Raw genomic sequence first — 27,255 nt, forward strand, 5'->3', positions numbered from 1 at the left:
CATCTATTTTAATATAAAAATGAATGCTTCCTGGGTTTTATTTGCAGGAGATTGGAGGGGCATATGTTTTGAACATATATCTCAGTAGTGAAATAGATACATGTATACTCCTTCTTAGGTGATACTGACAGCATCTTGCGAGTGATGAAATGTAACATTGTATTACGTGTTTGGGATGCTACATTCCCAATGGGAACAAATATGCCAGTGCAACTATTGAAGACACAAATGCCGACTGTATTACAGTGACTCATGTTCTGCTCTGCTGTGGCATGAATGAGCAATTCACAGCTGTTTCGATGTGTTTAATAATCATTTTAAACTTTTCACCTATGCTTTACTTGACATACTCCAGATGATTTGCATTTCACCAATTAATCTTCCTTATCAGGATCCAAAACTTTCCTTCTGTTGAACTTTACCGCTGTTTTCTTGTCAGTTTGCTGACTCACTTTTTCAAGTATTTCTATCAACGCTTGTTCAGTTACCTTCCCACCTAACTGCCCATCTGTATAAGGTAATTCTCCATTGCTTTTGCCTTTTTCCGGTTTCACAAGCGCTAAATTACTTAATCTGGCACGAGCTGCCTGATCCAAAAGTTGAGCCAGAATGTTATTCCCTGTTTCTGATTCCTTCTGTTTGGCTTCTTGCTCTGAGATGTCACTGGAAGGATCCTGTGGGCCAGGAGACTGGGCGCAGTGTCGAAGGCGACACCCACCCGCGTATGAGGGAAGGGTCCAGGCCTGTGCCCTCCGCTCAGTGCTCTCCCCTCTGGTGGGAGAAAGCTGTTAAAGGTAGGATAGAATAAAGCAGAAAATTCATTATCTTGCTAATGTAAATGTTACATTGACATGGCAGACAAACAGTGCAATCCATGTCTGCTGAGACACAAGTCTGATTGAGTTCGATGGGTCTTACTCCCAGGTAAGGACATTTAGGGTTGCATTAAAGACAATTTTTTTTAAAAAATAAAGAGATTCAGGTGCTGATTTTGCTTTGAGATTAGCTGTACTGTCTGAGCTGCAGCTTGATGTTGCTATGGAAAACATTTTTAAGTGGCTGGCTGGGTATGTTTTTAATTGGCTTTTATATGTGCCAGGAGATTTTAGGTTTTGTACTGTTGCTATTTGGGAGCCTTTTTGTGTGTGGTGAGCTGTGTAGGCACTGCCTGGAAAAGCAGCCTAGAAATAAAATGGATAATGGAGCCAGCATACAGACAGCTAATTTTTTGCAAACCAAAGGGCCTGACCAAAGTGAGCATCCTTATATTAATTTTATTAAAATGTTGATCTCCTAGCCTCCTGGTGAAAAGCACCACGTAAGTGCTTGTGCTGACATGGAGCTTGTGGTTTCTTGACTGGTGGCACTAATGTTGGGGAATGCACTCCCCCCTGAAATATGAGAGGTGATATCAGTATTGCCATTCCACCATATTTTAAAGATGCACCTGTTTGCACAGACATTCCTTTTGTTCTCTTGCCTGCTTGAGCGGCTGTGTTGCGTTAATGGAACCGTTTGATTTCTTATTTTAATTCTAGATGTTTACATTTTTGTTTAAATATGATTGCTTTATTGTGAATTTTAATTATTCTGCATTTTAAATTTCTGTGTTGTTGTTGTTGTTGTTTTACTAATGGTGTGCTTGGTTTTTTTATTTTGGAAACTGGTTAGTTAGAAGTCTGTTTTGGCAATAAATGCTAAATAAATAATAAGACAACTTACTTCATTCAGAACGACAATTGTATTATTTTTTTTAAATGGACCCAAAAGGACCCAATTGGCCTCTAATATCAACAAATGCCCCCTGCAGGACAAGGAGCTACAAAATACTTTTTGGCTATCTGTAGAAGTGGCCCTGGTGCACAGTAGAGAACAGAGGCAAGGACTTTCCTTTTCTGGGAAACTACGAGAATTCTCTGTCACAGAGAATAATGCCATTTGATCCCTTTGCTAGAGTCCTAGGTTTTAGCTCCTTGGCACTTTCCTCCCTGCACTAGTCATAAGTTCTGGCATCTCCTCCATGGCAACTTTAAAATGTAATTTGGCAGCTTGAAAGCTGCAACAAATGTATGCTGTTAAATATCTCTGACAAAAATCCAAGAGACTTTGTAGGTACAGCTTTGGCTATGTTCACATCCCCTTTATTCAATGGATATTATCTTTATGGAGAAGCCTCAGATTCATTTCACTAATATTCTTGCAACTGCCTTCTGCTTGATGCAGTGACATTTTACAAGACTTTGTGGGTGGTGTCTCTGTCTCATGTGTCTAGCAGAAATGGGCTGATAATTAAATATACTCTTCTGCAGAGCTGAGGTTTATTCATCTGTCTTGGTGATTGTTGCATAACAATTTGGCAGATCACCCCACTCCTGAAGAATTTTTTTAAAAAAAACCCACCAACTTTTGTTGCTATAAATAATTCCTACAAATCTCCTTTAATTTGTTCAGGTTGTTGCTTCCTCTTGCCAAACCTCCACTTGTTTTGTAATTATTTTTAATATGGTGAAGTTGTTCGGGCTTTTCTGAAGTGATACGGTTAATTGCCTTTTTCTTTAGTTGTTTGCAAGCCTCTGGGCTATGCAACAGTGGTGGGAGGCAGGATGTGCTTCAGTGCTCAAGACCCATTCAAATCTGTGTGAGGGAAAGCTGCACTCTAGCATTGGCCCAATGGCACTGGCAACATATTTATTTACAGGTGTCAAAGGATTGAGGGCACCAGTGAAACAGGGAGCAATCTGAGAAATTGCGGCTCTAAGGATAAAACAAAGAGCCTAATAAAAGTTTCTGGTTGGTTTAAAGGTAAGCATATGCTTACCTTAGGAAATAATGGTACAACTATTTCTAAGGTATTGTTTGTGCCACAGACCAGTACACATTATAGCATCTGGTGCAAAGACAAGCCCTGTTTACATTTCCACTCTGTCTTTCCTATAATGGATTTTTAAATTACTTTTTGAAGTATTCTCGAAGACAAAAAACAAAACAAGATTGTCATTAGGCTTCACCTTAGGGCATTATAATAATAAAAGTCTGTCTATGTTAATGCATATCACGAGATTTTGTCAATTCTTACTACTGCCAAAATCTGTCCTTCAAATTTCTCAAAATGTTTCCGTATATTGAGAAGGAGGTTTCCATTTTTTTTCTGCTTTATTCTTGGGACACTTTAGAATTTCCTTAAAATTTAGAATGGGGTATGGGTTTTTGAGCCTGCCTTATCACTGTCCATGAGTGGTGTGGATGTTTTTCTTTCTTGAAAACTTTTCTTCAGCACACTGCAGCTTACCTGGCTGCCTGCACTTCCTGATCTGAAAAATCCCCATGGGAAGAATTACCTCAGCATGGACACCTAGGGAATCATAGAATCATAGAGTTGGAAGAGACCACAAGGGCCATCCAGTCCAATCCCCTGCCAAGCAGGAAACACCATCAAAGCATTCCTGACAGATGGCTGTCAAGCCTCTGCTTAAAGACCTCCAAAGAAGGAGACTCCACCACACTCCTTGGCAGCAAAGTCCACTGTCAAACAGCTCTTACTGTCAGGAAGTTCTTTCTAATGTTTAGGTGGAATCTTCGGCTGAAGAGTGCAGGCCACTGCTGAGATGCCTTGTAAAACTGATGCCATCTCAAAAGTTAGGGAAGTGTGACAAAAATCCTGCACCCACCCATAAGAATTTCACAGAGGTTTTCTATTCCCTCTGATAAGTCTTTAATGCAATTTCTTTTCTCATGAATTGAGTGGGAATGGTTGAGGGATTTTTTTTTTTTTACAAAACGCTACTTCTCACCACTTCTGAACTACCTGATAAAATATGATAGCAATATTATGGTCCAAATCTTATATAGGAGTATCATTGCCCTGATTCAGTTACTATTATCTACTCATGCCTTTTATATCAGGCCTACTCATATGTGCACACTTAATTCAGGCCCATTCAGAATTAAGTTCCATTTATTTACAGTTATATCCCACCCTTTATCCAAGGAACTCAAGTTTGTGGACATGGTTCTCTCCCTCCCCATTTCATTCTCACAACAACCCTGTGAAGGAGGTTAGGCAGAGAGGCTATGACTGGCTTAAGGTCACCCAGTCAGCTTCATGGCTAAGTGGGGATTTGAACCCTGGTGGCTCAGTCTGACACTCTAACCACTACACCATACCAACTCTCTAAGTCACTTGGGCTTACTCTTGGATAGGAAAGTATAGTTTTGGAGTCTTAAATTGGGGGTGGGGGACCTGCAACTCTCCAGATGTTGCTGGACTCCAATTCCCAGCAGCTCCAGCCATGATGGCCAACATCTGGATAGCCACAGGTTCCTCATCTCTGCTTTAAACATATAACCTAAGAGAATAGGAGAAATAATTTTGATTAAACTTCTGCTTGCTGAACTTCATGACCTTAAGAGGTTTTCATATATTGTGGGCCTGATAAGATTTTGAGTAATTAATTTAAGTGCAGAAGTTTGTAAACATGCCCACTTAGAAGATCCATTAATTGCAGTTAGATAGGTATATTTATTCTCCTTAAGCACATTGACAACTGTAGCCTAACTCAGTTAAAGTGCACAAGCCAATGGAAGAATACTCTAGAACAATACCTGTGAATGCATATTACATTAAACTGTTATCCATCTAGTTTTTGTAGGAAAGACCACGATCAACAGACACGATCACATTAAGCAATTAGTGCTCAATACATCACAAGTGCTATGCTTAAAGTTCAGGCTTCCGGCCATTCTGCTGCCAGCTCTTTATGATGAGATCACATTAAGTTTGGAAGGGCAGAAATAAATTGACAACAGAAAGTTAAAACAAAGGCCAGCCAGGAGTCCAGCCTTGTTCTGTATGTCGAAAAAAATCACCCTGCTATCTATCAAAACATGGCTTGGGGCTAACACAAAACTGAATAATATACATGCATATATCTAAGCTAGCATTTGTCTTCTGCCTATTAATCAGGGACAGACACCAGGTATTTAAAAAACAATTTAACAATAAAGGTATATATTAATGTAAGGAGTCTACTCAGTCAATTCATCTCTTTATCATGCTCAATGGTCAGTGTTCAAAAAGAAAGTTCATTCAAATATATAAAATAGTACCAAACAAAACAAAATAGGAAACAACGGCAAGAAAATTACTAATAACTGTATCATATTACTACTACTACTACTACTTCTACTTGTACCCAGCCCATCACACTGGGTTGCCCCAGCCACTCTAGCATAAAAAAAAGAAATTATAAAAGTCCCTGTCAAGTTTTACATGCAACAGCCAATCCATCTGATCGTCCTGGGAATTTCTGTAAAAAGGTTTTTTTTAAAAAAAAATCTTATGTACATCGCAATGAAAAGAGCAATGCATAAGAACATGATTTATTGATTCTTTCTCTCCAGATTCACAGGGACATTTACATTGACAAGAGGGGATTTTCTTTGAGTTTACTGTATTTGTGTGCTCTGGCCAATGAAATAAGCACCTAAGATGGCAACCCTCTACCCATTCACCTGAGAACAAGTTCCCTTGAACTCAGTGTGTTTTACATCTGAGAAGGCAAGTATAAGCTTATGATATCATCAAAAGAGCATGCTATATAAGCCAAGTAATAGAAACATGTTTGTGAGCGTGCATTTAATGAACATCACATAAGACATAACACTTTCTTGCTGCAACAGATGTTTGGGCAAAGCAGGGCTTCCTATATTTTGTAGCAAGTTTAAAATATAAATTATTACAGTACTTTAATTCAGGAGTAAAAATTACCTTTCTCCATCAATGGGAATGGATGAACTGTGCACACAGTTATTGATTTCCACAGCACCACCACGTGTGCTATAGTGAGGCCAGGGTTCAAATCCCCCTTTGGCTATGGACTTCTGCAATTCAGAAATTCGTTCCCCCCTTTTCTTTTTTTTACCAAAAAATAATAATGTTCCCAATCAAAGGCAGCAAAGCTGTTAGTCAAATAAGTCAACCAATAAATAACAGTGAGACAAATTAACCCACTGTCCCCTTTTAAGGAGAAATACAGAACACATGCTCTTTCAGAATTTCTCGACAGTGAGAAAATTTTAGAGGCATGAAATATCACCCCTTAGCAAACTCTTTTGCTCGGCTATTTTACAGCCAGCAGGAGGAAAAGCTGTCAGAACATATCCTGAAAATTGATGAGCCCCGGTAAAAGGATCGACTGGATCCCTTTGCATTATATGGTAAAAACTTGCCGTTCTCATCACTTCTGCTACCTGTTTTCAACTGTAAATATCAGAAAGGACCTAACACAGTTGATCCAACCTCTAGTTTAGCATTTATATTTCTACACAGTGTAAGGAGGATGAAGAGACTCTGAGCAGGATACTTTAACAATCACGCAACAGATGCTAGGATGGTGACAGAGGAATTCTAGAAACATCTGGTGGAAAAATACGTGTGAAAATCCTTAGATACTGTACTGTAATTTATTGGTGCTTTTCTGTTGTAGCTTGAACAATATTGGTAGCACGGAAGTAAAAAGGCATGGCCCTGTGATGGAATTAATACTTTGCATGCAAAGAATAGCCTTATTCAGGTGTTCTAAAAGAATAATAGCACAGCACTGCTGGATCAGGTCTGTGATATATCTAGTCCAGCATTCAGATCTCACAGCAGTCAACCAGATGCCTATGGGAAGCACACAAGCAGAACCTGAGCTGCTCCCTCCTGCAATTTCTAGCAACTGTATTCGTAAGCACACTGCCTCCAATAGTGGAGGTTCTACTCATGGTTTAACTGTACACCCATGAGAGGAGTGAACCAGTTGCAAGTAGTTTCAACCCCCTGGCATCAGTGATTGCAATGAGTCTTGAAGGAAGGGGAGTCTTTGTGCATAGAGGCTTCCATGCAATCAGAATACAAGATTATGCAGGGTTCCATATTGTGCAGAAGCTTGTACAATGAAGGCTCACTTCAGACATTTGCACTGCAAATTCTGGCGCTAAGGGGAAAACGCTACTCAGCACAAACCTGCTTCCCATTTATGTGTATACCTGAACCACAGATAGATCTGTTAGATCTGTGGTAGAAGGTCCCTCTCCCAGGTTCGATCCCTGGTGTCTCCAGCTGGGGCTGGGGAAAACTCTTGTCTGAGACAAAGGCTTGAACCCTAACTTTCTGTCTGTGAAGGAACAGAGTTGGTGTTCACTGAACGAAGTTTTGTTTCTGTCTCCCTTACCTCTGCATTCCTCACAGAAAATCTACTCCTGGGAGATGGGGGCCCATTGGGAAATCTCCTCCCTTGAATTTAAAAAGTGAGTGCCTAAGGATCCAAACCAAAGTTGTATTCCAACAAGGCTGGCCCAAGATATTGAGAGGTGATGGACAAAATGATACCCTTCCCCATTCTAGGCATAGAAGTCAGCAGCATAGGGTGGCCAGAGCAGGCTTTGCAGATGGGAATGGCCAGAGGTCTTAGAAGGAATAGCCAGAGGGCTGTCAATGCTGCCACGCCCCTATAAAATCTACCGCCTGAGGTAGTCGCCTCATGTTGCCTAATGGTCAAGCCAGCCCTTTGGAAAGAGTTATTTCTGCACAACCAACCAGAAATGTAAGATACCTTACATTTTATATAAGTTGTACTATGTGTAATAGCTAGGCGAGTTACTAGCTCTGATTAACATATTAAATTGCATTTTTTTTAAAAAAAATATTCAGGGCAATGAAAATCAAGTTGAAAGACAATGCCCTACTGTTATAAACAGTGGTGATAAATGAAAGACAGAGGAAAATGGAGTTTACATTCACAGTAGACATTACCCCCCCTTTTCCCCCCAACCTGAAATATGTGATGATTCACTATCAACCATTTCCCAGAGGGTGGCAGCAGGATTCTCTCATCAAGCAGACATTCTCAGAGATAGTAGCTTTTTATGGGTACAGTTTGCAAAATTATGTAACTGATACAATTTACGGTTGTTGAGCGGCATTAGGCTCAGCTATCAAATGTACATATCACCTCTTTTACTACTGGTGTGAAATGAAGTCCCCATTCTTCATAGAACAGCAAGGCTTTGCCCTACCTGTCATCATTCAAGAAAATCCAATAATTAACTGCCCGTAGAGATTAGAAACAGGTCCACATTCACCAGGACTGCAAAACCAAGCAGAATTTTCACACAATTGCAAAATGACCCAAGTTCTGTTTGTGCTATAGTATATATATATATATTGCTAGATTTTTAAAAAAGATATTAAATTGACTCCCTTATCATGATAAATCACAGTTCATTCACATCTAATTATAGATATATATTTCTGAATTTTTCCATTTCAGAGAAAGCCACCTAATCTGTTTGATGTTTTTGCACTTCTTTAAGTAGTCACTGAGACCAAATGTGGGTCATAAGAGCACTGCAAGGAACTTTGCCACATTGCCAGATGCTGTTATTTGGGACATTGACTCAAAGATTATGTAGTTAATGGCCCTGGACAATAGTGGGGTGCGTGAAAACCAGATGTGTGGGTTTTTTATATTTGCACATGTTCAAAATGTCTGAAGCAAGCCACGTTCATCTCACCAGTGGGGAAGTGCATGTGCTCCTAATGCAAATACTTAAGCTGCCTGAACAACTATAGTCAACAGCACTGATTTGTTGAAGCTGATGTTCCTATGGATAAAGGGAAAGCCGAAAGGGTGGAGGGAACCCTGCTTCCCATTCACTTCATATCCTCCTAACAATCATTCCCTCTATTTTTGATGGATACCCACAAGCTCAAAAACCTGACCCTGGTCTAAGCAGCACAATTGTCTCTCTCAGCTGAATATCACCATCTGGGAAAATGGAAGCAGATTTGTTTCTTTTAAAGATTGCACAAATACAATATACAAATTATAGCCATTGTACCTATCTGTAGCAGACCACTTAAAAAAAAACAAAAACACCACCACTTCAGCATACCTAATTTACAGGATGCAAGACACATGCACCCACTTAAATGGAACTCATAAAGGGCAGAGGAAATGCCATTTTGACCATTAAATGTCTCATATAATAGTCATAATTCTTCCCTTCACAATAGGGTTAAGTGTAGACATTCTTCCTGCATCCAAGTACAGTAGCTATAATGTTATGCCTGCATAGGAACTCCGAAAGTAAGTGTTAATCTCAGAGCAAGCTGTCAAAACATTGCAGCACTCTTGGATTACAAAGCTAGACAAGAGTGTAACATTAAGGCAATGTGAGTATGTCTGCTGGATATGGCCCATTTAACGCTAAATATGGAAGTTCTGCCTATAGCAGCTGTTTCTTCGTGTCACAGCAGGGCTGAGAATGATGCGTGCTGGCAAGGATGAGAGCGAGCCGATGCAACAGGTAGAATTTCTCTCCCTGAAAATACACAAGCATTTGACTAGATGTGAGCTTTGTTCAATCAATGGCTGCAGCAGCTGAATCCATCACAAAAACCAAAAGGCCTATTTTGAACTGCACACGTCAACACAAACTTTTGAAATGACAGAAAAGGCCTGAAGGCAGCACAGGCCTGATGATTCATCTTTGCTTAAGCAGCTGTTAAGCAGTTAAAACCTAGCTTTCCAAATCCAACCTTGTCTTTGAGGGAAATGGTGGCAATAGTTGCAGGGCCAGACTTTTTTTGGAGGGGGTTGCCATGGAGCTGATGGCTCTCCAGCTCCCAACAACCCCTGCCACATGTGTTATTTAACATGATCACTGTTTTGGCAATGGTGCCACTCAGTGCCCCAAACACAAACCCTCCAACACTTTGAAGCCAAAATCAAGGATGCCACCTTCCCAGATGCCATCTTCCTGCATTTTTATCATGATAGCAGGGTGGCCATTTTGGTTCCCATGATCTCACACAATTTTGTGCTGTAGCATGGCACCCCCCAAAAAGTGCCTGGAGGGGGGGAATCATGTGAGATCATGCCAACCAAAATGGCCGCTGTTCTTTAGCAATAAAAAATTGAATGTCCAGCACACTTGGGGTGTATGCAAAGATGCTTCTGCAGTGAACAGACAACAGAACTTTTGAATGGAAGCCAAGCTGTTCCTCATCTAAGTCAGTGTTTTTCAACCTTTTCTGGGCAAAGGCACACTTGTTTCATGAAAAAAATCACGAGGCACACCACCATTAGAAAATGTTAAAAAATTTAACTCTGTGCCTATATTGACTATATATAAAGTAATTCTCTTGAATTTTTCAATTTTTCCCACGGCACACCAGGCAACATCTTGCGGCACACTAGTGTGCCACGGAACAGTGGTTGAAAAACACTGATCTAAGTTACCCTCATCATGAAGTTCTCCCTGGACTACACCAATAAATTTCACACATCAACAGAACAGGGCACTGTGTAAAAAGAGGTGGGACCTGAGCTTAGCCCCCATTGAAAAGCGGCAAGACTGCCCACTGCTGAAAAGCATCCAGGCGGGGATGGAGATGAATGTGGCTGTCGCCCTTTCAAGCCACTGAGACCCATGGCCAGTGCTTGACAGTTCGTACCAGGCCCACAGTTAAAACCTAGCTTTTTATGGAGAAAGCTTCCTTCAGTTTCTAAACAACACATCTTAGATGCATCATGCAGTGGTAGACCATGTGTGTGGGGGAAGTGGGGTGTGGCCCCAGGTGCAAAATTCTCAGGGAAACAACCAGGCGCCCTCACGCAGGTGCCGGGTTCCACAGGGAATCCCCTGGGCATTTTAAAAGGCCTCGCAGAGGAGTGAAATGGCTAGGAAGATTCATGCCTGAGTATGCACATGTACTCAGCTCAACTCTGCTCCCTTCCCTTCATGGTTGAAGGGAAGAAAAGCAGCCTATCAAATTCCCAGCACCAGCCAGCTAAAAGCTCACACCTTCAGCATGCTGCCAGATTCTCATGTCAACAGAGATGCAAATCCACAAATGCTGCAGCTAAAACAACCCTTGCATTTTTTTAAGTCCCCCAAATGCTTCATTTTTAAAGCAACCAATGCATTTTTAAAAATGCAACACCAAGCTAAGGAAGCACTATGAGCTTAACTGCAGGTGGCAAGGGACAGGAGCAGACATGTTTTAACCAAGAGATCTAGGTTTTAATCACAGTAAATTGTTTTCTCAGGACACTTCGGCCACTGTAACTTGAAGCCAACCCCCATCAATTACCCTTAGGATAATCGCATTTTAACTTTTTGTATGTTTTAAAGTAGGATTTTTTCTTCTTCTTGATCTTTTTGTAAACCACTTTAAGGGTTGGGTGTTTTAAAACATCAAGCGGTGTATAAATTTTATGAAATAAATAAGTCCCAGATCAACCGTGAAGCTCGCTATGTGACCCTTGGGTTAATCACAATCTGTCAGCCTAATTTGCTTTGCAGGGTTGCTATGAGGATTAAATGGGGAGGAGAGTAGGCCACCCAGAGCTCCTTGGAGGAAAGGCAGGATATAAATGTAACAAAATAAAATAAATGAATGAAGTCTGAGCCAAAATATCTGCAAGTAGCAGAAGTTGAGAGAAATAACAAGGGACTTTATGCCCCTCTTGTAAGCTCCCCAGAAGCATCTGTAGGGCCATGTTTAGAAACAGTTGTGCTGGTTGGGGCTGCAGTGCATTATAGCCCCCAACGAGCCCAGGGTTGGTTGGGAAAGACTGGACTGGGAAAGGTAGGACTAGATAGATCTTTCTTCCCATCCTGTCAGGTTCTTATGTTCGTACTCTTTGTATTCATTTAGGATTAGTCTGTCAGTCAGTTTCTCCAAGTAAGCGTTTGGTTTCAACGAGCCTCAGAAGTGATCCATCTGGCAACTACTCTCTACAAAATTTGCTTCCCAAAGACGAAATCCCCTCCACAAATATTTACAAGGAGGAACTATTGCCACAATATCTCTGTGATGTTTCTCCTTCCTGGTTGGTGCTACTACCCAGGAATTCCAGAAACTGCTTAACTAACCTACCTGCTATTATTAGGACAATCTTATATTGATTTGGTTCCAGCAGGTGCAGATTGCAAAGGAAACACTTCCAGCCTATGTAATTTAATTTCAAATTGCTGCTGTGAATCTGAAACCTTCAATTAAAGTATTAAATATACTCCTTCTTAGGGTTGTTTCTGCCTTTGCTGCAATCCAAACAAATCTGCCCCAAGGCTTATCACAGCAAAGACATTTCCCACCAACACCCCAAGGTTAAGTCAGTCAAACAGCCAGAGATACTTGGGCTCAGATGCTCGCGTTAATGCACGCCTTAGGCAGGTGAAGAGCACTGGAGCATTCAAGAGTGAAAAGTCAGAGTAAAGGTGATAAATTACCATAAGTGAAACCTAATGCAAGGCAAAGCTTACCATAAGAACAACAACTGTGATTGTGTGTCACTACCAGCTCCAAAGAAGAACGTCTCCTTCCCAGATTTAGTTTAGGGAACATTTATTTAATTACATGATGTGGCCCAGAATCATTCTTTGCTAACGTTTCTTATCTCAGTTTTCCCACCCACAATAAGCAACCCATTTTCTTCTTCTTCTTCTTCAGAATTCCTAATTGCTATTCTATGTTAGTGCAAACTGATTTGCTAATTAAGTTAATTAAACATCCTTGGATTTATTGCCCCAATAAATTGCAAGTGACAATTAAGGCAGTTTAAACACGTGGGAAGCAGTGGTGATGCACTGCTTAGCTCTTTCTCCCATGCTCACCGTATCTTTAACTTTGGCTGCATTCATACGTGGGGTTTAATGTGTTAGTTTAGCTCCTGCCCCGTCACATCTCAACCGCTATAGCGCCATGTTGCAGTAAATGTCATTCAAACAACAACTATCCATGAATGTGAACAGATGCCAACAGAGGTGTTGGTTCTGCACACCCTGTATGCACAAGCGCACTGTGGTCCCCGCACGATTCATCTCTCCTCCATACTTACCCTCTACATTCGGCCATTTTTTTTTACCTTTCGCCATGGCTTTCTATGCCAGAATAACAGCAGACTTTCTAGTCAGGCCAACTTTTTTAAAAAGTGGGAGCCTTGAAATGGGTGAGGGAGAGCAGTGCATCCTGGTATGCTGCCTTGTGGTTCATCATATGAGCAGCCGTGATGTGAACCTTTGAAAAGGGCAAGGAAAGTGCCATGCAAAAACCCCATAATTTTCCAAGTTAACAATTTTTTTTCCTGTAATCAAATAACATGGAAATGAGTGCTAAACATGAGCTATATTCCATCGCATTCCATTAATTTTCCAGGAGTGGCTTTTTATGTCATGAGAAATCTCAAATATAATGTCCAAACTGCAGTGTGGATGCACTCTGCTTGGAAGGTGACTTGTCCCAAGTGGGGAGACTTTTGTCTATATAGAGACTCTCTGAACATTTCAGAACCCTGGTAAATGAATAAAACTACTGCAGCATGGAGCAGAACCAGCATGCACATTCCTACTCCCCCCCCCCCCACTTGTAATGCCTGCATAGGGCTAATGTGTCGATTTGATTTGTAATCAAGTCCTATGAGCCACTGCAGGCAGACTGTGGCATGGTGTCTTTGGCAAAAGGTTGTAGCACTGTGGCCCAACACCATCCATCACTGATACACGATAGCACCGGCAAGTCAGGCTGCATCTCTCACCAGCTGAAATTGATATGAATGAGGACCAAGCTACATATCACACAAACATATCTTTTAAAATGCCATTTAAAAAAAAACACGCCTGCGGTTTACTAAAAAAAACAATTTAAATGAAAATAAAACTATTAAAAAAATAAAATAAACAAACACAATAACTAAAAGAGGCAGCAACATATTAAAAGCCAGATAAAAGCCATCAGTGATCATCCCTAAGAGGTCAGGTTTTCAATACCAGAATTGAGTTCAGTCTTTTTTTTAGTGTGCAGGTGCAGGGCAGGCAGCCGACTGATTGTGCATATGAAAAGCTGATAATGTACACTTGGAAAAATAGATGGAAAACTATACACATTAAAACCACATGTTTTTAAAAAGCACTTAACAGGTAATGTCAGGAACACAAATTATATATATATGGGTAGAATGCACTCAGTTTCTGTACTTAAATTGCCCAAACTATATTAAAACACCTTGCTCTTTATGTCCAGAACTTCCTCTATTTCTCCTTCATCTTTGAGCAGGTAATACTTTGTCACATCCTTGTAAATACCCTTAAAGTACTTCTGCTTTTGTGCCTCAGGTCCAAGCTATGTGCCTTCTTCTTCTTCTTCTTCTTCTTCTTCTTCTTCTTCTTCTTCTTCTTTTGCAGCCAGTACAATACCACTGGTGTGGGGTCACACTCAATTAATGGTGGCAAATTTTTAATGGCTATAATGACTTAAGTTTTCTGTTTCACAGATAGTTGGGCCCAGCTTTTACTTCTGAGCACAACATTGGCACTTATGAGCCTCTTGACATCAGCACCATGGGGTTTGGCAGCAAACGCGCCAGCAAGATTCATAGCAGTGTTCTTGTAATTTGGCAACCCTGCAAAGAATTTGACCTTGTCCCTCAAAGCAATGGAGCACACACTCTCAACACACTCCATGCCCAATAGTTCATCAATGAAAATTATATATACTAAAGAGAGAGAGAGAGAGAGAGAGTCTGGCGGAGAAAGCTGCTTGGCCGCCCGGGGCGGCGAACTCGGCAGCACCCGTGGTCGTGGTTTGCGTCATGATGCTGTGCATCCACACTGCTAAGCAGCGTGTACCGGGGCGGCCTCACTCCGCGGCTTGCTCAGGGTCCGCCGGCGGCGTGCACCGCTCCGGCGCAGCGGAGCGGTGTGCACCGGTGGGCGGCCTCCAGAAGAGGTGGCCTTGCTCCGCGGCTTACTAGGGATCCCGCCGGTGGCGCGCAGCGCTGGCAAGCGGACCCCAGATGGGCTGTGGGGCGGGGCAGCCTCACTCCGCGACTTGCTTGCAGGCCGCCAAGCAGGTTTGCAAGCGGGCTGTGGAGCGAGGCTGCCTCATTCCACAACATGCTCGGGGTTTTACCAGGCCCCATCGCCCCCACCTTCCTACGCCACTACACACACACACACACACACACACAGAGAGAATGTATTTCCTGGAGGAGTGCTACACTCAACATAGTGAAAGGCTTCACAGTGTTTGATTTCATTATTCTTCATCACTTTTCTATTCCACCTTTTCTCCAAGGAGCTCAAAGGCAGCATACATCTCCCCTCCTCCCATTGTCTTCACAACAACCCTGTGAGGAAGGTTAAGCTGATAAGACATGTGAGCCTCTTGGGGCTCCTCAGCAAGCTTCATGGCAGAGTGAAGAACTGAAGTCAGGCCTCTCCCACATCTAGCCATTAAGCCACACCTGCCCTCTTTTGTATTTTAAGGTTGTGTACCCACCATCAAGTTAAAGCATATTTCAAGCACGCACGCTACATTTCCTGGGAACTGTGGTTTGCTAAGGTTGCAGGGAACTGTAACTCTGTGAGGGGCAAACTTTATAGTTCTTCTGGGGTGGCGAAGGAAGGTGTTTTATAAATTCTCGGGGAGTGGGGGTTAATGCTGCACGCAGGAAATTCAGATATCACAAATGGGTCGGTGCAACAAAAGATATCTGGCTTTTTCCAGAGATGGTGAATCCAGATTAAAATGGGGGTGCCATTGCTCCCCCAAAGTCATGGCAATGCTGTGAAAAATCGTCATGCATGAGGATCCGTGATTCCCCCCTCCATGAACAGCTATGTGGAAGAACCCTATGCCCTTTTAAAATGTGCTGGGGGGTATTGGGTTGTTGTTTTTATTTTTATTATGTATTTTGTGGTTTTTATATCTTGATTTTATTCTGTGAACTGGGTATAGGGCGGTAAATAAATAAATAAATAATACTAAGGCCAGTGCCTACAACTCAAGGGGTGCATGTGTGTCGTTTCAAAAATGCCTTGATCAGGAAATAATCCCTCTCGCTGTCCTTGTCTGTCCCTCGGGAACTACCCGCCCCCACCTTCGAGCTTGCCTTTGGCTCAGAGTCCAGTCCTTGGCGATGCACCTCCGCGAGGGCGAGAATGCGGCTCCCGGGGTCAGCGGGTCCCGCTCCTGTCGCAGGAGGAGTCCTCTCTCTCCGGCAAGGCCTATTGTCTCTGCGCAGGCAGCGGCGGGCTTGTTTGCGGCCTCCTTGTCCATTTCGCTTTCCCCCAGCCTGCTGACGAGGACAACGCGGGCCAGTGGGAATCAATTAGGAGGTGTTTCGCTTTATCGACTTCCTTTGATTTCAGGATAAATGTTTTGTCTCCCTCTTCTAAAACAAAACGAAAGGAAAAAAATCCTGCCTACAGCCCGGCTGCGGGCTGCGGCACAACGTGGCCCGCCAAGCCTGTATTCATATAAGCCTTTGCAAAAGCATGCCTTAAGTTTTATTGCAAGACATTTCCCCTATGTACAATCGTAGCAACAACAACAACAACAACAACAACAACAACACCACACACACACGGTAACAGAAAAGCTTCCTATATACATTACACACTTAGAACATTAAAGAATGCAAACAGTCAGCCCAAGGCAACAAATGTGCGCAACCTCCGCACACTCCAAATGTATATACCGGTATGTTTATTCCAAAAGAAAGCTGTAATCCTAAATCCTGAGAGCCCCAGTGGAACTTCCTAGGGATCCAGGAAATTGCTGTATATATCCCATAGATTTAAATGGGAGTCTAGGTAAATGTATATTGCAGTGTACTGCGGATCTCTACTCAGAAGTAAGCACCATTGAATTAAATGAGGCTTGTTTACTACTACTAATATAACGGACTCCGGCCTTTATATTGCTAAAGCTTGATGTACTCCAGCAATGTGAAAAACTGGAGTTTAGGCATTTTTCTCTTGGCATCCTAACGCATAACATCCCAGGTGGAATTCAGTGGCACAGAAAAAGCGAAAGTGTATTGAAGCCCCCCCCCCTCCTTCAACGAAGGTGTTACAAAACAGAAGGTATTTTTAGAAACTCGACGTGTCCAGGTCACTTGAACAGATTATGCAAGAAATCTCAAAAAAGGCAAACAAACCCGTCCTTTAAAAATTCCACTTCAAGCGACACGCCAACAAGTGGCACAACTACCTAGACTGCAGTTCTATATTTACGCTGTCAGGGAAGTCGGTCTCACAGACATCCGCGGCTTTGCTTCCGAGGAAACGGGTTTAGCATTGCGCGGTGTCAAGAGAGCGCCCGGCTCCTTCGCTCGCCAAGTCAGCCGCCTTCCCGGCCAGGCGCCATCATCAAAAGAACAGCCTTAACCTGAACTCTTGTCACCCCCCCCCCCTTTCTCTCTCTCCCCAGCCCTGCCTTAATTAGGGCCATTGTTGCGAGCCACGGTTATGGAAGTGACAGGCGACCGAGGGAGCGAGAAGGCCCAGTCTTGAAAGCAGAAAACAGGAGGGTAGGAGGATTTCTTTGCTCCCGAACATGTAATTTTGGAAACAGCGACCATGGCAGGCAGTGCAGTCGTATAAATGTCTGGTCGCAAATATAATCGAGATCAAAGGGACTGCTTTTTGGGGAAAGCGTGATAGCATTGCAGTCTAAATCCCAGAAGCTAAACCGCCAAATTCCTAACACACCCCAAACAAAACAGAATTTCATTTATTTATAATTTTTCTATCTCAGACACGTTAATAATATATTTCTATCTCAAAACGCATTACCAGGGTGACTTGCAAAGCTAAGTATCTAATTTAGACTCTACGTAGGGAATAAGTCCCTTGCAACTCAGTGGAACGTACTTCTGACTTGAGTAGACATGATTTAGGATTGGACTTGAACTCGGCAGAATTTGTTTCCGAGTAAACAAGGAAGCTTAGGAACCTCTCTGTAAGATATCAAAAAAGATTTTAGAATCACCTCGGTGCCGGATGAAAGCGCATTAACACATTGTTTCGCTCCAGAGTCCAGACGGCTTCTTCCTAAAACCAATCGCCGTCTATTAAACCGAGGTAGCTGCCTCAAAATCGACGGAAATCCCACCCTAGCCAACCCTGCACTCGAAGGGGATCATTCACGGCGCCTTTGTGGCTTTAAAAAGCAAGACCTGAAGTGACCGCATTTCCAAAAGTCCGGTTCTAACCAACGGGACGCAGCAAGTCCCATTTTAAAAGCGTGAATCTACTTTTAATTCAACAGAAATGCCACAGGAATAAATGCGGGGAGTAAGTCCTCAGTGAAAGAAAGGCAGACTTCTTTCCTACGATGCGCACTGACTAAGGCGCAAAAAAGCAGCCATATACGGAAAAAATGGCAACAACCCAGTTAAGCAATAACTTTATTACAGCCAACCAAAATGCCACAAAGGATTCTGAGGATTCTGGGATGGAGAAGCCATGGCTTTGTTGTTGACTTGTAAGGGTTGTAGCTACATAGAGCCACGCACTGAGTGGGGCTGAGTAAGGTTGCAGTCTTATTCTACACAGTGAATTACGTCCCATGAATCTTCTCGGGATGTACTTCAGAGCAGACATGGTCAGGATCGCCACATCCGGATCCTAAGCACATTTACTTGGAATCATTGGCTTTTCGTGGATCGCCCAAGGAACGGAGCGCAAGGCAGGCAGGGGACACTTCCCTGCCCATTCGCTGCTAATTCTCCTCGTCCTCCTTTCGCGACAGAGCCCTCCTTTGCGTGAGACCGACTTTGAAGGGCCCCACCTCCGTTGCGATTTCGCCACTTGGACGGCCAAGGGCTTGTTCTCTACATTTCTCTCCCACAAAAGAGGTTAGCATTCAGGAAGCGAGCAATTAAAGGGCTCCTCAGCGGGGATGCGGATTAATTTTGGACGCTCGATTAAATCCCCAAAATTCTTCCTATAAATTATTGTCCCAGCTCCCTGGGCGGACACAAAGATGATCTTTTGTGTTTGTCCAAAGAAAGGAGTTTTTATTTACAAACTTGCCGACCGGCGGGGATTTATTTGGGTGCTCGACACGCGAACCTGCCCCCTGGTCGCATAGTGTGAAAAAACAGGAGCCGGAGAGTTGCCGGCGCGTAAACAAGCGGGCTCGTCTCCCCTTTGCTGTGCCGATGGCCGTGAATGGAGACGCTTGTAACTCTCCCGAACGGATGAAAGAGATCCTTAGCACTTGTTTTGGGGCAGTGGAGCCCAGTGGGATTGGCGAGATTTGTTCACTTTCTCCGAAGTAATCTCGCTACTTCAGTGCCGTCTACTTTCTCGTAGGACCCTGATCGCGTTATCCAAAGGAAAGCGCAGTGAAAAATCAAGAGGGGCTTCAACTGAGAGTTGGAAGTCAACCGAAATTCCCTTTAAATGAATGGAATAGGCTTTGCGCTTTCTAGAGAATGCGGATGTTTAATAATAACAATAATGTCCTGTATCAGTGGATCTGATAACAAATTTCAAGTGTGTGGGCAACAAATTAAGGTGTAAATCTCCCATATGCTTACCGGGGAGTAAAATCTTATTGAAGTGGAATTCATTACCTGAGGAAACACATCTAGGAAGCCTGTAAAGCTGCAGTTGTAGGCACTATAGCTAGTAAGTCTCATTGAGTCTAGTAGGATTTACTTCTGAGTAAGTTCGCTAACACTTGCACATTTACCCGTACTTGGCTGCCATCCTTGACACTTGTTTTGAAGGAAACACCATTTAACTCAGTGGGGTTTATTTCTAAGTAACATGCATGGGCTTTTGCTGCAGGATCATATCTTTTCAGGGACTTCTACTTTCAGTCAGTTTCTGGAGATGTTATTAAACTGCTATACACATTGGCAATAATGATGTTGATGTCTGTCACTGTAGCACAGGTTGGCCTATTGAAATACCTACAACGCAAAGGCTTTTGAGATGCACATTAGGTGCGCTGTGTACGGTACTTCAGTGGGGCTGCCTTGAAGGACTTGGAAAAAGTTTTCAGTTGTAAAGGGATTATATTCCACTGCACCAAAGACCACAGAAGCTTTAATATATTTATTCGTCTTTAAGGTGCTGTAAGGCTGTTTGACTGCAACCTTTTACACTCCTGGGAATAAGACCCATTTAACTGAGTGGGATTTACTTTTGGGTAGACATGTGCACTGTCAGTTGTTTTTGTAGCAATATCATTTCATTGATTTGCTCAAGCCAAATCCCTGTAGAAGACTGTCACCTTTTTATTGACCTCCACATTGTATTTATTTACCCCTCTGTCCTGCAAAGAAGCACATCCACTTACGCAGATTATTCTAACTTTCTTGAAGGGCAAAGTTTGCTTAAACCCACTTTACTTCATTTCTGGTTGTTTTTTAAATCACAAATAAAACTCTTCTGACAAATGCCAAAAACTGCAGCTTGCAAATGGGTAAAAGCCATGAAAATAATTGTTATATATACACATTTCATGCCTAGCATTTCATCTACAGCAAGTTCCACAGATTTCAACAGAATTTGCTTACAAGCAGGGTAAAAAGATTGTGTTATTGTGTGTGTGTTTTACAGAAACTGGTGCTTGTGAAATCCAGGATAGTTTGTCAATTATTTGACACCCCCTACCCCCCAAAAAATTCTCTGCTTATCCCCACTTAGGGCTTATTTCTCGCTCAAGAGGTTTTAGGCTTAAAGCTCACTTGAAATCACACCTTTTGAACTGGTCATCTTTATCTCTAATCCCAGACATACAAGAACTTAATGTGGCTATGCAGTGGTAATGCAATTGCCAGAACTGATACATATTTACTTGGAAGTAAAACCTACTGGAAACTCACTGCTATGGAATCCTTGATAAGTAGCTATACAGCCCTTTGCTGAAAAAACCTCTAATGAAGGAGAGTCCACCATTTTCACAGTCTCGTCCTTCTTTTTACTTGTAACTTGAACCCACTTCTTTGGATCCTACCCCTCTGCAGCAGCAAAAGACAAGTTTGCTCAATCATCTATGTGACAGCCCTTTTGTTGTTACTTGGCATATTCCAAGACAGAACCCTGACACTGCTGGGGCTCCATTGAGGAGCCCATCTTCAGCTTAACCCCTGAAAATTAAATAAGACATAAACAACAACAACACTTGTATGCTGATTTAGGATGTGAGACAATTTAAGAGGCAGCATTTTATTTTGTTCATTGCATAGATCAGTAACATGGCAGCAGTGTACACTTAATTAGAAAACTCTAAGAGAAGTCTGATGTTTTTTCAAAATACAGTTAAAACTGATTTAATTCTACCAAACTCAGCTATTATATACACATTTCAAAATAGCTCTATGCTGTAGATTAGTGCATTTGTTAGAATCAAGGATCTAAGGCCACGATGCGTAGTATCAAGATTGTAAACAAAGCTACTACACGAGAGTAGAGAAGGATCCTTAACTGAAAACCATGGATCTTAGCACAATTCCTTGAAAGCAAGCGAAGCCAATGGGACTTGCTTTCAAGCAAACATGCTAAGGATTACATGGTAAAAAGGTGGGTGGAGGGTATATTCTGGTTTGTACCACCTGGTTAGAAGTACATTTTATCAGCATTTGGTTGTTTAATTTAATTTGTAAAGCTGCTGATGTTGGGCACAGAAACACACTGTCCTAATTTGGTACAGGAGGTGGGAAAAACCACAAACAAATGGCACCTCCTGCTTCTAACTGACAGGTGGCAGAATCAATCCACTAGGAAGTTTTCCTGTGTAAGCTGATTGAAGCCAATGTGGCATGTGCAAAGTACAGTGAATAGTATCTTGTGGGTTGATCTTCTTGCACCCCACTTAGCCTCAACTAAAGAGTCACTGTTTACCAGTGGCACTTGCTGGCATCACAATGCACAACTGAGTTGTTGATATCTGGTCTAAATTGAGTAGTACCACCCACATTTCTTTCCATTTTGTTTGTTTGTGTTTTAAAGAGAGAGATACAGAAGGGAAGAGAGGCAAGGAAAAAATGAGAGGGAGAGGGAAGAAATGACTGAATTAATACAGTTTAAAAGTATGCCTCAGGTTGCATCTTGGGGCTAAATGTGGGCTCCAGGACTGAAAATTCTGAAGACACTGACTAGGCACTCCCCCCCCCCCAAAAAAAGGCTGCTTATGGTGTTTACTTCAAACAAAGGCTATTTGACCACCATTCTAAACTTCTGTCCCTTCTCTACTATAAATCAGATTGTTCACACTGAAGGTGCTCAGGACCGGGGTGCCAAACCAGTTTGATTGTCCACTTGCACTCGCATAGTAATTCATCTTGGAGTGGGACTGAGGACTGAGTTCGAATCCTGAAACTGGGTTGCTGATGGAGGCAGAGCAAGAGCTCAACCCAGGCCCATTCTGCCTCTCAGATGTGAGTTCGCCCCCCAACCCCCCCGAAAGCTGCCTGGGGAAGCCGTTTCTGCCATGGGCCACAGCATTCATGGTGGAGACAAACGTAGATAAACAACGGCTGGAGGATTTGCAGTGGTTCATAGGACTTGGAGAGCAGGGCAGTTCAGCAGAGCCCAAGTCTGGGGCTTGTTGGGCAAGACAGCTCTTGCTTTTGTCTTCCACTTTGTTAGGGACTCCAGGCCCATTTGCTAGGTCAGATCGCCTTTTCCTCTTCCTCCTGAAGTTGCCATTATCAAACATCTTCTCACAGTTAGGATCCAGGGTCCAATAATTGCCTTTACCTATGAACCAACCAAACACATGTGAATTGAACAGGCAGGCAAAGAACATTTTGAAAGTGAGACATTTCTGGACAGCCCAGGCCAATGGGTCAAAACAGAAGCAGTAAAGCAAGCAGCCGTCATCAGGTGAATGCAAATTCATGTTCCTGCATGACTCTCCAGTATTTTAAATATGCCAACAGAAGCTCCCCTCTCCCCACCTTGTAATGGATGATATATAACCAAGTCATATTTGACTTAGGTCTATTGAGTTCATTGGTTCTACTCTGAGTATGTCTTAGTTGGCTATAACCCAATATGGTAAGTGTGATGGTTGTAAAGCTGTTCTTCCTAAATTACCGTTCATCTTTCAACACAGTTCAGTTGAGTCAACAGACTTACCGGTACTTTAGAGCAAGCAAATGGTGGCCCTCAGGGATATCAACCTGGAATGTGTGGTTTGGAAATAATAGTCTGGCACTGTACACAAATATGGAAGTAATTCATACTGCAATTCTGTGGGACTTTATTTCTAATAATAATAATAATAATAATAAAGAATACATTATAAATTAGAATAAATAAATATTGTCCCTGTGGAGATGGCTGTTCATTATAGACATTATTAAATAATACAATGCCCATCTTTTATTTCAATGTTTAATTTGATTAGTTTGATTATTCTTCCCTATTATGATGGTTCAAAGTGAATTAAAACTTCCCTCAATGCAGGCAAAAGTATCTAAGGCTGCAATCATGTTCACAGTTCCCAGGGAACAAGTTCTGCTGAACTACCAAGTTCCTTCTAAGTAGGTATGCATAGGATTGTGCTGTAATATGATTCTGCTAAAACAAGCCATTTATATTTCTATCCTGATTACCAAACATTGGAAGTAAGGTGCCTTGATCTTAATTGGGACATTTCAGGTCACACACTTACTATAACGATACCAGACCATGTCATCCTCAATAAGCACCTTCAGATATCATATATATTGAGGAATATGTCATATGGATAATGATCTATTAGATAATCATTTCAAAGCATTGCAGTGGTACCTCTGGTTATGAACTTAATTCATTCCAGAGGTCCGTTTTTAACCTGAAACTGTTCTTAAATTGAGGTACCACTTTAGCTAATGGGGCCTCCCACCGCCACCGCCACCGCGCAATTTCTGTTCTTATCCTGAAGCAAGGTTCTTAACCCAAGGTACTATTTCTGGGTTAGTGGAGTCTGTAACCTGAAGTGTCTGTAACCCAAGGTACCACTGTATTGCTAATGGGACAAAGCACAACCTGATGTGTTCATGCTAGCAGTCTTTTCTTCGTATAGTAATAATTGCAACAAATAATCCTTTGTACAATGGTTTCAAAGGTTCAGAATGCATCATAGGAATTATCTAGTTGCAATCTTTAAAATAATCATGCAGGGCAAGCAATATTATCTCCTGTATAGCACTTTTAGACTGAAACTAAGCGTGGCTTGTCGAAGGCTACCTAGTGAGTTCATGGCAGAGGCAAGATTTGAGCTGAGGATGCCTTGATTCACAGCTCAGTTTCTTTAAGTGCAATGTTATGCATGTTTACTCCTGTTATGTTTAGTGGGGCTCCCCCCTACCCCCAGGCAAGTGTGCATAGGATTGCAGCTTTAGCTACCGTACATGCTTCTGTGACTGCACACTTTACACCAGCAGTACAGTTTGATGTTAACCTACCCTTAGAAGATCTACCTGTAGTTTCAATCCTCTGCACACTTATCTGGAAATAAGACCCACTTTAGTGGGGCTTACTTTGTGTAAACAGCCATAGGGCCTTACTTTGTGTAAACAGGCATAGGATTTCGCTGTAAAAATGCTTATGACTTTTCCCATGTGTGGAGAAATGCAAGAGTTTCATTGGCTAAAGTGTACACTTGCCTTCAAAGGTGTTCCCTTCCCATTTCCTTTACCAAACAAATAGCATACACACCCCATGCACACAAATAAAGACAGAGAGCTTCATATGTGCTTTCTGACTCGTGTGAAGAGAGCAGCTGCTTTTAGTCTGCTGATCACTAAAACACTGGATAAAACACCCAGTTTGAAAGCAGTAGCCTTTGTATTCCATTACTGTAGTCAAATCAAGGGAACATGATAATAAAGCCACTACTTTCATCTCAGCAATGGGGCAAATCAGAGTGGGAGTGGATTTGAATGGCGTTTAGATGTCAAGGTGGCTGCAGACAAGTCGGGTGCAGTCCTGCTCCACTATGCTTAGCAAGAATGTGGCCATTGGCTTCAGTGGGAGCTGGATCTTTCCCACTGCTACATTCATCCATGCAACAGCATGTTTAAGGGCAATGCACAGATGAAACCATAGGCTCCTATCCCTTGGCTTGTCTCCATGCATCCCCCCTAAAGGAGATGTCTAAACCAGTAAGTGTTTGGGATGTGTGTGTATATATATTTTAACCCTGCCCCCCTTCAATGAAAACTTATCAAGAAATGTAAAGATTATTATTAGTAGGAGTACTTATAAAGTAACTGAAATTGTTAGATGATAAAAACAAACAAACATAAAATAAAATAGGTCCTGTTCACAGGCATACCATCTAAAAGAAGAGGGAGATTGATTTGTGATAAGCCAGGGTGAACAGGTGGTTTTAGATTCAAACAATGACTGAGTACAGGGAGCCACCAGGAGACATTTGTTCAGGTTGACTTATGCTAACTGATAGCTGATGAAGGACGGTTTAAGCATCTTTAAACATATGATACTTTGTGCGCTGCATTAATTAATCAAGCCAGAATATAATGTCATTATCCCTGTAATGTCTAATCATTTCTAGTTTAGAAATGCACATGTTAAAAGGCAGGGGGCACCTTTTAAACTGCTCTGTTTGTGAATAGGGCAGGATATTTTAAATGTATTTAAAAGCGCTAAAAACAACAACAACAACAACACACCTTCGCATGGAAATTTGGGGAAGGGCATGTCCTTTAATCGATCTGACTGATACAGCACAGAGTGCGGCAGGCTGCTATGCAAACACACCTTCCCTGGACAAGTCCAATGGACTTGATAGTAACTCCTGAGCCAACTTGCGTGATCGTACCTGCAGCACGCCTGCTCTGGGAACAAGTTCCATTGAACTCGGCGGGCGTTTCTTCTAAGTACACTTGCTGTGGCTTGTGCTGTGAAATTTGTCGTTATGGGCGATCTCATCCACATTAATTCGTCTTGAACGTGCCTCCTAACATTTCACACCGCCACTTCTAGAATAACTGTCACCCTCTGATTCCACACTAAAACAAAAATGTAGGAACCCCTCCTCCCAATTTCTTAGAAACTTGCACCGAAAGGCTGGGAAGACAACCCACGTTTCCCCACGCTCGAACCACGCACCTCCCAACTGTGACTCACAGGGCAACTAACCCGCGGTCAGCAATCCTGAAGATGAAAGCCAGTGTGGTGTAGTGGTTGGAGCGTCAGACCAGGACTCGGGAAACCCTGGTTCGAATCCACCCACTGGGCGACCACGGGCCAGTCAGCGCCTCTCAGCCTGACCTACCTCGCAGGATTGTTGTGGGGATTAAACGAGAACCATTTACACAGCCTTGAGTTCCTTGGAGGAAAAGGCGGAATATAAAGGAAATAAGGAACAAAATAGCCATGGCGCGCTCCCTCTCTCCCCGTGGAATAACCGAGTGAGAGAGCCCTCGCCCACACGCGGTGGGTCCTGCGAGGGATGGTGGCCCTTACCTGGGTCGTCCTCGTTCCTGGGCACCTTCTTGAAGCAGTCGTTGAGCGAGAGGTTGTGTCGGATGGAGTTCTGCCAGCCGGCTTTGCTCTTCTTGTAGAAGGGGAAGTTGCCGGCCACGTACTGGTAGATCTGGCTCAAGGTGAGCTTCTTGTCGGGCGCGCTCTGGATGGCCATGGCTATGAGCGCCGAGTACGAGTAGGGCGGGCGCACCAGCTTGAAGAAGTCCTGCTGGCCTGCCAGGGACAGCCAGCTGAGTTCGGGCCCCGCCGACGGAGCGCCCAGCAGCTGCCGGGCGCCAGCGGCGCCATAGGCCGAGGGCAGGAAGGAGGCGGCGGCGGCGGCTCCATTGGGCCCGGCGGCCAGGTAAGGGCTGGACGGCACGGCCGAGCCATTGAGCCACAGGTAAGGGCTGCCGCCTCCCGATTCCCCCATGCTGTAGCCGCCGGGGTGGGCCCCCGGGGGTCTCTGAGGGGGCGGGAAGAGGCTCAGGTTGTCGCAGTAGACGGCAGCCACGTCCAGCAGGTCGTGGGCGCTGGGGGGCTGCTGCCCCTCCAGAGCGTTCATCCTAGGCAGCCTCGCACCGACGGCTCCCCCGAGACGCTCCTGCCAGCGGAGGCGCAGGAGCCATGGCCGAGCGCCCACGAGCGCCAAAGAGCCAGGGGATGGCGAAGGGATCGGGGCAGCGCCGCCCACTCTCTACCAGTCCAGATTGCGCACCCCCACCCTGCCCGTCCAAGGCACAGATCTACTACTGCCCGCCGTCCCCCACCGGCCCTCGACCTCCCCCTTCCTCCCCCCACCTCCTCCAGCCGAGCGGCGCCACGCTCCACACTTCTCCGTCCCCAAACTGCAGCCCTCCCCCCCCCTTGGCATCGATTGTCCTCCTAACATCCCGTCCCCCGCTTCAGCTCAGCCTCCCCTCCCTCCTTCCGAGAATCCAAGGAACGTCAACATCGGTCCACATTAGAAGGGAGTTGACAGAT

The 27,255-nt window shown here is 43.4% G+C and overlaps 1 protein-coding gene across 1 annotated transcript; it reads right to left on the reverse strand.

The window, feature by feature from the left end:
• Positions 1–374: 374 nt before the first annotated feature.
• FOXI2 (forkhead box I2) lies at positions 375–26,905 on the reverse strand. Its single transcript, XM_033148070.1, has 4 exons — positions 26,272–26,905; positions 22,314–22,551; positions 3,290–3,311; positions 375–785 (listed from the first exon to the last, which is right to left on the reverse strand). The coding sequence occupies exons 1-4, from the start codon at positions 26,834–26,836 to the stop codon at positions 375–377; spliced, it is 1,236 nt and encodes a 411-aa protein (XP_033003961.1). The 5' UTR covers positions 26,837–26,905.
• Positions 26,906–27,255: the final 350 nt, after the last annotated feature.

The sequence above is a fragment of the Lacerta agilis genome, chromosome 5 (assembly GCF_009819535.1).
Source record: "Lacerta agilis isolate rLacAgi1 chromosome 5, rLacAgi1.pri, whole genome shotgun sequence".
NCBI lineage: Eukaryota > Metazoa > Chordata > Lepidosauria > Squamata > Lacertidae > Lacerta > Lacerta agilis.